Source organism: Scylla paramamosain, chromosome 22 (assembly GCF_035594125.1).
Source record: "Scylla paramamosain isolate STU-SP2022 chromosome 22, ASM3559412v1, whole genome shotgun sequence".
NCBI classification, from domain to species: Eukaryota; Metazoa; Arthropoda; class Malacostraca; order Decapoda; family Portunidae; genus Scylla; species Scylla paramamosain.
The window spans coordinates 12,972,430-12,984,929 of record NC_087172.1 but is presented as its reverse complement, the minus strand read 5'-3'; the positions used below and the strand labels follow the sequence as shown (position 1 = coordinate 12,984,929).

Genomic DNA, 12,500 nt, shown 5'->3' with positions numbered 1-12,500 from the left:
CTATTTAACTTCTACCATACATACATGTAATACGTCTACGGCTGCTAATGTGTTATTATGTACCGGAAATTCCACGTATAATAGACTAATTGCTAACTGACGTGCACCCCTGTTCCTCCCGGGGCCAGTGGAGGATGTTACTCTCCCTCTCCCTGGTCGCCCCTTGGCCCCTCTCTCCTCTCCCAGCCTCTCGCTTCCTGGCCGCGGTAACCAGGCCTTTTTCTAGAGATATTTGTGTGGCGCCTGTTCCCTCTACTGTGCTCCCAGCGTTCACCCACCGCCCTTAGGAACCCATGGCTGCGTCGGGGGCAAAGTGGGTGCTAAGTGGCCACCTCTCCCGGGATAGTAATAAAGCAAAAAAAAAGTGGGTCGCCGGTAGCAGGCTCACCCTCACCAATTCATTCATGCCTCCCAATCTCTCTCACCATGAATGACTAGTGCAGCTTTACTTTTCGATCCTTCCAAACCACACCCGCAGGATTGGCGACCCTCGGCGTGTGTTTTGGCGTGGACGAAACACAGGTTTACATTCAGGGGAGTGTAGAGCTAAGGCAGGAGGGCGAATACGGTGTCCCGCCATCAATGTCCTGCCATCATTGAATTGAACTAAAGGAAGACAAGCGTACAGGTGCCTAAAGAGTAATTTTCGCTCATGTAAAGTGACGACTCCCTCTATCTCCGAATGCCAAATGCCTGCCATATATACACACGTAAATTCAATATTAACACACATATATTTTTTCCAGTCCAACTAAGAACATTACGGCATCCAACCAGCCTTGCACAAAGTTACGCTAATGATATACGTGTAACAGAGAGAAAACGAGCCCCGACCGAACGTATCTGGGAAGCGGCGAAGGTCAGTGGCATTCAGAAAATTGTAGTGCAGAGTGGCAAGCGGCAGGCGGCTGTGTGTTCCTCCGCCGCAGTCCTTGCCTCTAAGTACACTCACAGTGCGGAGATGATCCAGCCACCTTCCACTCCTGAATAATGTGAAAGTAGTACAATTGGTGTGGTTATCCAGTGGTAGTCGGAGACACAGAGGGAGTTTTGTGTGGGACTAGTTTTTGATTGCGCGAGGCGGCCTGCGCGAGTGACTTCAGATCGTCGTGTTGTGTTTGGGTGTTTCCATGAAGTTTAGTTACAATGAAAATGTGCATCAAGAGGGCAATAAAACGCCAAAATAGCCACCTGTACTATATAAAACATGACAGAGGGAAATGATGAGTAAGTATATCCAATGTAAACCATGAAAAACGGCATAAATCTAGTGAAAATGATGATTAAAACATTGGTGGTGGTCGCCTCATCGAGCCTCCATTTTCTCTCGCAAAGATTCTGGGGACGTCGCTTTGTTGGTAAATGTTCGGTGGCAGTGAAGTGAAGTGATTTATACGCCAGAATCATCGTATGACGTGCATTCGTATTAAAAAGCCGGAATTCAGTACATGTTACACACCCGTATTGTCACTTGCAGTTACCCACAAAGCGGTGTCTCTATAGTTATTGGTGGCACACGAAGGTTATAAGCAAGACTGAGCTTTGTAATGTATAAAGTTAACAATGCATTTCCCACTGAGAGCCTCATCGCCCTCGCGGACCACACAGTAAGTACAGTTTTCCCACTTTTACCCTCAGTCATCTCTCCCCTCCTGTGTTGCATCTCGTAAGTGTCAAACTGATCCTTTCTTTCTTCACTCATTCATCCCAGAGTGTTGTGAAGTGCCATGGTGTTCCTTTTGCGCCTCGTGCATTGCTTAGGGCAGTGTTGAGTGTCATGTTTTTGCCCCGATGTGGCTTGTGGTGTCGACCCTAGTGGTGTGTGTGTGTGTGTGTGTATGTGCGTTTGTGTGGCAATGACAAGCCTCGGCGACTCGTAGTGAGAGAATTGATGCCTTTATTCTGCTACGGTGGACTGTAGCTGGTGACTGGCATAGTGTATTGACAGTGCATTCAGAGAAGAACCTGAGGGCGGGTGGTGGTGAAAGAAAAGTCACAGTGTCAGGTCTAGGGGGCGTCCATTCATTAATTTGGTGGCCCTCCGTGGATAAGGGACCCCGGGAGGCCACCACCACCACCACCACCAGCCGGCCAGCCCGCCCATTGATAAATCTCGCCCCAGCGCTATGAACGGTCGGCCCCTCTCCCTCAAGCCGCGTCAGCCCCGGGGTTTACCGGTGAACGATATCTCAATGAAACTCAATGCTGCCCCTCCTGCTGTGTGAGTGAACACTGTCGGGGTGCTATATTTTATAAGGGTGTTGTGGTTTTTTCTAGTGTGTGTGTGTGTGTGTGTGTGTGTGTGTGTGTGTGTGTGTGTGTGTGTGTGTGTGTGATCAGATATAGAGAGAGAAATTAAATAACCACAACGTAGTAAAAGTAATACATTTCTCTCGAGATATAGCGCCTTTGCTACTCTTTATGCATACGCTGTCTACAAGTTACAGACATGAATTGAGGACTTCTCTAGTGCGTATGAAGAATGATAAGCACGATTCATCTTACACCGCCATAAACCTTTGCTTGGTAACCATAGTGAGACCTATTCTATGCCACACCGCCCTTTAGCAAACTATATAGAAATGATGGCAATAATAATGATAATAGTGGCGTGTTTGGTAGTGGTAGGACAGGGCTGGGCGGGGCGGGGTGGGGCACGGGGCAGGTGAAGGCTGAGTCAGTAGTTGTGAATGGCGCAGTGAGGGCTGGTCTTCAGTACAGGTGCCCGGGAGAAGAACAAGCTCTCACCCACCACTTATTGATCATGTGTGCCCTCCACCCCCATCCTCACTATTCCTTGTGTGTGTGTGTGTGTGTGTGTGTGTGTGTGTGTGTGTGTGTGTGTGTGTGTGTGTGTGTGTGTGTGTGTGTGTGTGTGTGTGTGTGTGTGTGAAAGGGAGCAATATTTTTCTCAAGCTCGGATATTTTTTGCTTCCATAAGTAGTAGCAGTGGTAGTACCACGGTAGTGGTGGTGGTGGTGGTGCTACTACTACTACTACTACTACTACTACTACTACTACTACTACTACTACTACTACTACTACTACTACTACTAACCGATATTCCTCCTCCTCCTCCTCCTCCTCCTCCTCCTCCTCCTTCTCCTCCTCCTCCTCCTACTACTACTACTACTACTACTACTACTACTACTACTACTACTACTACTACTACTATTACTCTCAGTATCACCATAAACTACTACTACTACTACTACTACTACTACTACTACTACTACTACTGCTACTACTACTACTGCTACTACTACTATACTACTACTACTACTACTACTACTACTACTAGGAATACCACATTTTAGGATTACTTGCATGCCACGTGTGTTTCTCTCTCTCTCTCTCTCTCTCTCTCTCTCTCTCTCTCTCTCTCTCTCTCTCTCTCTCTCTCTCTCTCTCTCTCTCTCTCTCTCTCTCTCTCTCTCTCTCTCTCTTGTGTGTGTGCATGATTTCGAAGTAACAGTGAGTGGTCGTTGCCTTCACTGTATGTTAGTCTTCAATAAACAACACGACTTTGTAAACACAAGCACCATAAACATGAAATTGTCATCAACACAATTCTTAGCATTTTTGCTGTGGCTGTTTCGTCTTTTTATTTATTTTTTTTTAAGTATGGAAGAAATACCATAGCAGAAGCGCCATCAGTCAGCGATTACAGACTTAATGGTTACAAGGTTTGATTGTCTTTTTCTTATTCTTTTCCCTCCCCCGAAAAAATAGCTTCGATACTATTTTTTGGATGTATGTATGCCCTTGTGTGTGTGTGTGTGTGTGTGTGTGTGTGTGTGTGTGTGTGTGTGTGTGTGGTGAATGATGGAGGTTATACCTTGGGGTTCAAGGTTCATCTTAATCATCATATCTTAGACATGTTTAAGCTCACTGTCAAGAGATTTGGTCCATTCTATTCAGGACACGTGTGTTGTGAGTTTTAGGATTCACTTCACATGAACTTTTATTATTATAACTTACCACGCACATGATAAGTCTTAATGCTTCTCATGTTTATACCCAGACCAGTTGTCAGTGAAGCAAACATCACATCCATCTGCTCTTTGCGCATCTTCTTTTCGTTATTTATACATTAACTCTTCACTTGCTAGTGACACCATAACATTCTTTCATTTGAGACTCTCGAAACTGTTTTATTATGCAGATATTAAACTACTGGCGCTAAAAGATCAGAACTACCGACTTAATTACTATCTTTGCCTTTAGTGGAGCACCAAGCCATGCTGGGTCAAGTAGGAACCACAACATTCAAAGACTTAAATGGGAATAGAAACATTATACAAAATTTAAACTACAGGCGCCTAAAGGTTGAAACTAACTATCCCATTACTTTTGTTTTTTGCTCGTAATGATGCACCAGACCATGCTAAATTAAATAGAAGTCATAACATTGGAAAGATTACGTGGAAATAGAAACTACACGCCTTTTATTATGCAGAAATTAAACTACAGGCGACAGAATGCTTAAACTAACTATTCCAATACTCCTTTGGCATTAGTGATACACCAAACCATGATTAATTAAAATAGAAACCATAACATCCAAAGGTTAAGTGACAATAGAAATGGAGAAATTAAACCACATAGTTGCAGGCGCTAAAATATTATAATTACCTACTCCATCAGTCTTTTCTTGCCGTTAGTAATGTACTAGACCATTTAGTTAAGATCAAACAGAAACCATAATATTGAAAGGGTTAAGTGGGAAAAAGAAACGATTTTATTATACAGAAATTGAGCTACAGACGCTGAAAGACTTAAACTAACTACCCCATTACTCTTTTTAGTTGATAATAGCGCACCGGAGCATTTAGTAAAGCTCAAGTACAAACCATTACATTGAGAGGGTCAAGTGGAAACATAAACATAAGCAGAAATTAAACTACAGGCGTTAAAATGTTTCAAATAACTACTTAACAACTTTCTTGACCGCTAGTGAAGCACCAGACCATTAAGGCGACGTTGAAACCATAACATTCCAAGAACTAAGTGGCAGTTGGTGCATTATCATCTCCGTGCTTGTTTGCTTGCTTGCTTGTGTTGTGTTGTGAGGTGTGGCTGGTCTACGTCTGGCAGCCGCGCTCTCTACCTTGAGGTGTCAGTTTGGTGAACTCGTATAATTTTATGAATGAGTCGTAGTATTATTAAGGTGACTTGACGCACCGGGTTTTTGCCTCATCCAGTAATATCTCTGCCAGTTAACGTGTTGCGGGTTATGTCGGCCGGATGAAGGCGCTTTTATCATTCAAACCAGAACTTGGGTATAAACACTGCGTTGCGAATGTAAAGTTAGGTGGACATTCATTGCTTTGCGTATATATTTATTTATTTACTTGCTGTTGTTATTGTAGTGTTTACTTTGATTTCTTGGTACACGTTTTGGTAGTACTGGCGACAGAATGAAGGCGTTTTTTTTTTTATCATTCATACCAGAACTTGACTATAAACACTGCGGGAATTGTGAATGTAAAGTTAGGTGAATATTCATTGTTTTGTTTATATGCTTATTTATTTACTTATTCTATTTATTTATTTATTTATTTTTATTTATTTATTCATTTATTTATTTATTTATTTATTTATTTATTTATTTATTTTTGTTATTGTAGCTACTGTGATTTGTTGGTACGCATTGTTGTAGTACTGGCAAGCGAATGAAGGCGATTTTAATATCATTCAAACTGGAACCTAACAATTTTAACCTATTTTGTGATCTCTCTAAAGTTAACCATTCCCCATTTTCTGCGATGCCCTGTAACTGCTAAATATATTGTTTGATTCAATCCCAGAGTAAATTTCTACCTACATACTTGCGCTCCATTTAGATTACCTGACAAAATGATCGTAGAAAGACACCACCTAGTATTGTATAACGAGAAGGGCATGGGGGTTGACATGAGGTATATAACAGAGTAGGAAAATCTGCAGACAATGTTGTTCGTACTATCTAACCCCATCTCGCCCCGCCACACCCAGCCACACCCTGCCATCCAAACCACACACACCAGGAGACACGAGGAAAAAAAAAGGGAAAAAAGTTGCTGGATGTGTAGCCTTTACTGGAGAAACTCATCATTTCACAATCCTTTATAAGGGGAGGGACTGGTTTGATGCAGAGAGAGAGAGAGAGAGAGAGAGAGAGAGAGAGAGAGAGAGAGAGAGAGAGAGAGAGAGAGAATTTAAAACGATGTAAGAATTATTTTTAGTATCATAGAGGTCCATCTGTGCTTTTGTGATAGAATTAGTGTTAGCCCGTCCTCTGATGTTTTTGATACCCAGTTAGAGTCAAGAAAAGTTTTATTGGTAATATTTATACGTACTTCTGTAATTAATTTTATCTCATCCCTTTAACTTTTCGTCATTCTCTCTCTCTCTCTCTCTCTCTCTCTCTCTCTCTCTCTCTCTCTCTCTCTCTCTCTCTCTCTCTCTCTCTCTCTCTCTCTCTCTCTCTCTCTCTCTCTCTCTCTCTCTCTCTCTCAAATACTCCATTAATTTCTGAGGCAGGTACTGTAATTTAGGGACTTAACACTCATGATACACGTGAAGCGTCAACTGTACCGTTACTAATGCGGTGGCTTATCCTAATACAAGCCTGGCCATCAGTACCTGTCCGCCTTGTGCCATTGCTCGCGTGTACTGTGGCCACATCTCTGGGTCCATGTTGAGTAATTGGACCGTTGACTTAAGAGGCTGATAATGTTATGTAAAGACTGGTTTAGTTAGGAACATAGGAGGACCCCCCCTTCAGCACACACACACACACACACACACACACACACACACACACACACACACACACACACACACACACACACACCTAAACATATGACATAATAATAATAATAATAATAATAATAATAATAATAGTAGTAGTAGCAGTAGTAGTAGTAATTTCCTTAGAGGATTGGACATGCTATTCCAAAAAAAAAAATTATAAACAGAGGTAATAATAAATAAATACAAGTTATGATTACAGAAATAAAAGAAATGCGTATATTACAAATAGATCCATTAACTTAAAATACTGATGTTTGTTTACACTGCTACCGATTTCAGTTGCCAACATGGTCTTAAGTACACATTTACAAGTGAAGTAACCCACTGTACAGAAGCGAGGGCATGTGATTTTAAGCGCTTTATTTTTATTACTACAGCTTTTAAAGACTGCAGAGATGACTAGTCGAGTTCCCACTGTCGCTTGTGCCTGTGCTATTTTTTTGTCCAGCATCACCGTAATCACGAAACCACGCTTGAAAACACCAGTACCTTGCAGTGAATGATTGTGAACACCGTGTTGAGACGCAGAAACGTTTAGAAAAAACAAAAAAACAAGGAAACTAAGACAATAGTATTTGAAATGTAGAAGAAGAGGGAACAAGAGCTGAAGAATATAATGAAAAGAAAATATCAGAAGGAACATCAGAGAGTGCGGATACAAAGGTTACACTCCCGACCAACAACTGAACTGAACTGGCCAAGCTGATAAGGAAGGACGTAAGATCATAAGAAAACAAGAAAAGCTGCAAGAAGCCATCAGGCCTACACGTGGCAGTCGCTGTATGAAACAACTATCTATTCCCACCTGAAGGCCCAATAAATGCTTAACCAATCACCAGAGAAGGCCAATCAGCACTGGTCAGCACATTCATGCACTCTATATGCACTCGTGTACGCTGGTGTCACCAAGCTAGAGGAAGCGAAGGGCTGAGAACACCACCTCCCGGCATTTTTTAACCCAACACCAGCAACTCAACGTGTCAGGAAATGTCTTATGTCGACTCCATTGAACTGCTCTAAGTTGCGTGAGGTTTTCAAGGACGCTTTCATGATTCTAGTAAAAGTTCAATCATGGTTGTGCATTTTTGGGGGTAAAACAGCCATGAGAAGCGGATTTTTCATCTGTAAGGTTAAAAAGTAGTCCGAATGAGAGGCCAGAGGGTTTCAAAATACAGGTTAGAGTTACAGGAGATGCTTTCATGATTCCGGTAACAGTGTAGTCATAGTTCAGCATTATCAAGGGAGGAAACAGCCATAGGAAACCTTCTGTTTACCCTTGACGTTAAGAAATAGTCTGGATGAGAGGCAGAATGTTTCAAAATACGGCAAGAGTTAACAGAAGACGCTTTCAATGTTTAATAAGGATTATGCTTTATGTAAGAAAGAGACGACCATAAGAAACGGTCTGTTCACCTGTGACGTTAAAAAGAAAGTCCGGATGAAAGGCCTTATCATTTCAAAATAAGGGACAAGAGTTACACAAGACGCCGGTTACACACCTCTAACACACTGGCACACGTGGATCAAATGGTTGTGAAAGTAGGAAAATTTGTACTCGAGATGTATCCTTCGTTATACTTCTTAAGTGTGTTCAGTGACAGTTTGGCCGAGGCTCTCACACACACAGCAGTAGCAGCTTCCCCTTCAGCTGTGCGTCGCGTCATCTCTCGAGGCATTTCCGATTGCGTGTATTGTGGCGAAGGACGTGATTTGTGACGGGCAGATGTTTGGTGTCAGTGTTTTGTGGTTTGGAGTGCTGATGCCACGCCTCTTGCCGCTCATACACACACACACACACGCACACATACACATACACATACACACACATACACATACACACGCGCACACACACACACAATTAATTGACCATAGCATTTTTACACTTTATAATAAATTAGACTAGACCTTAAAACTATACATGACATTCCCATCTCCTATTATAACACAAATATAATTATGTAACATTCGGTGTCTTTACCAGTACATCCACACAGATCAGTTTAATATTAGGAATATACGTTTCTAGAATTTCATGAATATATAATCCAACAAGAACTACTGTCAGAATTAGTAACTGTAAACAAATCCTCCCCACACACACACACACACACACACACACACACACACACACACACACACACACACACACACACACACACACACACACACACACACCAAAGTGAGATGAAGGAAAGGGTGGCAGGACATCCCAACTAGAGAGACTTATTTGGGTGTCAGCAAAATTAAATTAACCGACACCTCCCTTTCATTCATCTGAGTTAAGCTGGAACTAGCGTTTATTGCCGCAATGTGTGTGTGTGTGTGTGTGTGTGTGTGTGTGTGTAGTGTGTGTGTGTGTGTGTGTGTGTGTGTGTGTGTGTGTGTGTGTGTGTGCCGGAGTGCGTTTTGTATGTGCCGGGGCGTGTACTGTAGTGTGGCGTCTTGTATCTACGTATCGTGCTGTGCCGTGCTGTGGTTGCTGTGCTGGATTGCCGCTGTGAGATCATCAGAGTGAAGATTTAACAGCCATGGCAGAACAAAATGTGTGAGAGAGAGAGAGAGAGAGAGAGAGAGAGAGAGAGAGAGAGAGAGAGAGAGAGAGAGAGAGAGAGAGAGAGAGATGCCATTTAGCAAAATATACGTTTTTTTTTTCTTTTCAACTTTAAGACATTATCATTATTATTATTATTATTATTATTATTATTATTATTATTATTATTATTATTATTTATATTATTTTTATTATTATTATTATTTTTATTATTTTTATTATTATTATTATTATTATTATTATTATTATTATTATTATTATTATTATTATTATTAATCATCACTCCTACTACTACTACTACTACTACTACTACTACTACTACTACTACTACTACTACTACTACTTCCACTACCACTACTACTGCTACTACTATCACTATTACTACTACTACTACTACCAGGGAACAGTACTTGTCTGACAGTGACGAATACAAATTTAATCACTGTATTAACATTTTGTCCTTGAAACTCTTTCCTCTCTCCCTCTTTTTGCCAATCCTCCCTGTCTACTCCTCTTCCCCTCTCTCACCCTCTGCCTCACTTCTCTCACTCTGTCACATCTCTCCTCACACACTCATCTCTCACATCTCCAATGCACCCCTCCCTTTTATCACTGTCACATCTCTCCTCACACACTCATCTCTCACATCTCCAATACACACCTCCCTTTTATCACTCACCCTCCTCACACTCACACTTTCGTACTGTGGAAGATATTGTGAAACACTTCTGCGCCGCATCTCTCGTACTATTGCATTCAAAAGGCTCTAGTTGAAGTGACACGGGCTTTTAAGGATATTGTTATGGTTCTAGTGACAGATTACCAAGATTTCTACGTTATCAGCAGGAGACTCATTCTCGAGAACCCGGCTTATCATCAGTGTGGCCTTGGAAAACAGTCGTGGTGAGAGAGCAGAGCGTTTCTGAAATCTGAATACGGGTCTGTGTTTCCCTCGCCTCTCCTTGCACATACTACACACTCCCAGAGGCTCACGTTTCAGACCTCCCTCACTCAGCCACACGATGCGTCACGCTGGCTCACTGATACCTTCTAATCAGATCCTCAGTACTCCTACACGAGTTGGGTTCTGTTGCAGTCGATGTGTGGTGTTGTATTGTGGTGTGCTTAGTTTCTATTTAATATTGGCAGTTGTTGATGGTCAGTCGTCCATGGTTTGTTGTTGGTATGTCTTTGTTAAACTGATTTGAAAGTTAATATAAAGATGCAGTCCACGAGTTGTATGCTTCATTTCTACTGATTATTTACAGATGTAGAAGAATAGATAATATGTTGTCATAGTTTCTTGTAGGCATATCTTTGTTGACATCAGATTATTTGAACTGAAATGAAAATATAAAGATTGTCGTAGTTCTAGATACACGTCATCTTTGTGTGTGTGTGTGTGTGTGTGTGTGTGTGTGTGTGTGTGTGTAAAAAGCAGGGCCATTTATAAGTCTCAGTCGTATAGGTTGGCAAATACACGGGGATGCCCCACGCGTGTATTTAGTCAGCTCACAGGTATAACACGGGTCTATGGTCACCTTGGCTTCCTTTACTGTCACTGCCTCATTCGCTCATTGAATGCCCGTGGCCACTCCAGGCTTATCACACCACTGCATATCACCAGCGGAGGATTCACTCAGCGGAAACACTTTGACAAACACCAGCAATTCATGGCTTGGGTTTTCCAAGTGCGGTGAAATAAATGAGTGATTAATTGAAACTTTTTTTTTACAGATAAACTTTTCCGGTTATGCAATCCCGAAATTGAGAGTAGTAGTAGTAGTAGTAGTAGTAGTAGTAGTAGTAGTAGTAGTAGTAGTGTTACAGCTGCCAGAGTGACGCAGGTGCTACGTTACCTGTCTTGTTTCTAATACTGTTACCTAATGGTTTCAAGAATGTTATATTGATGAGTGGACTGTATTAACTAAATGAAGTTCTTGCCGTTATTTACTTCAATTTCTATGCGTTTTTATATTGTAGAAATTATTAGCAATTATGTGCGTATTTCCCTATTAAAGAATTAGTTTTAAAGATATTATTATACACATGTTAATTTGCATTATGTTGATTGTAGTGGTATTTCTCTCTCTCTCTCTCTCCTCTCTCTCTCTCTCTCTCTCTCTCTCTCTCTCTCTCTCTCTCTCTCTCTCTCCTCTCTCTCTCTCTCTCTTCTCTCTCTCTTCTCTCTCTCTCTCTCCTCGTTATTTGTTAATGCGTTTGATTATTTTTGAAATATGAAAAAAAAACAAAGCATTACAGATTAATAGGTGTTTGTACACGCCTAATATTATTTTTGCAATGACATACGTGCATTTCATATTACTATTACTCGTAGAATTAATATGCTATGAGCAAGTCTTCGTGGTGAGAGAGAGAGAGAGAGAGAGAGAGAGGAGAGAGAGAGAGAGAGAGAGAGAGAGAGAGAGAGAGAGAGAGAGAGAGAGAGAGGAATGCATCATATATTTAGAAAATCCAATGTGAATAAAATATTTACACCACAAAGCACAATAAACTATAGTGGTGATGGTGGTGGTGATTATGGTGATGCTTGTGGTGGCTCAGTAATAGTGATGAAGGAGAAGGAAGAGGAGGAGGAGGTGGTCAGTCAGTCAGTCAGTCAGACAGTCAGTCAGTATGGTGGTGGTAGTAGTGATGAGTGAGGGGAGAGAGAAGGACGGTGGTGGTGGTAGTGGTGATGAGTGAGGGGAGGCAGAGAAGGGAGAGAGGAGAGAGGTACGTGCAAACCTCTTACCATCAGAGATTGTCCCCCTTGTTAGGCCACGCTGTGAGGACGGGAGTGGCTGGGGGCGTGTCCAGTGGAGTCACGTGGGGTGTGGATGTGTTTGTCATGCCCTTCACCACGAGGTTGTGTGTGGTGTGTGTTCTTAAAGCTTTTCTTTCGTAAGGACTGCTTATCAAAGGCTGTTGAGATGACTGTACGAGTTCTAGTGAGTGTTTTTCCTATTGACATTGTGGGATGCTTCTTGAACTCTCACGTGAGGAATGAAAGGAAGCTTGAATACATTCATTATTTGCACTAGAGCCTGTTGAAAGTACAGTAGTCGAAATAAGACGCCAAAAATGTTTAAAAATACGTTGTGTGCTGCCCTTCTTCTCTTCCTCTTCCTTCTTTTTCATAATTATTATC

At 41.7% G+C, this 12,500-nt stretch overlaps 1 protein-coding gene across 5 annotated transcripts in view; it reads left to right on the top strand.

Moving 5' to 3' along the window:
* Positions 1-441: 441 nt before the first annotated feature.
* The window catches only part of LOC135111577 (sprouty-related, EVH1 domain-containing protein 1-like), a 30,125-nt gene continuing 18,066 nt past the window's right edge, over positions 442-12,500 (top strand). The window contains exon 1 of one of the 5 annotated variants that reach the window (XM_064025020.1): positions 442-1,227. In XM_064025020.1, coding sequence (XP_063881090.1) covers positions 1,208-1,227 — 20 coding nt within the window. In that variant the 5' untranslated portion in view covers positions 442-1,207. Of the gene's footprint in view, positions 1,608-2,052; positions 2,222-8,402; positions 8,471-12,500 lie in introns of those variants that run through there. The other 4 variants (XM_064025018.1, XM_064025021.1, XM_064025017.1 and 1 more) reach the window with 4 other exon arrangements.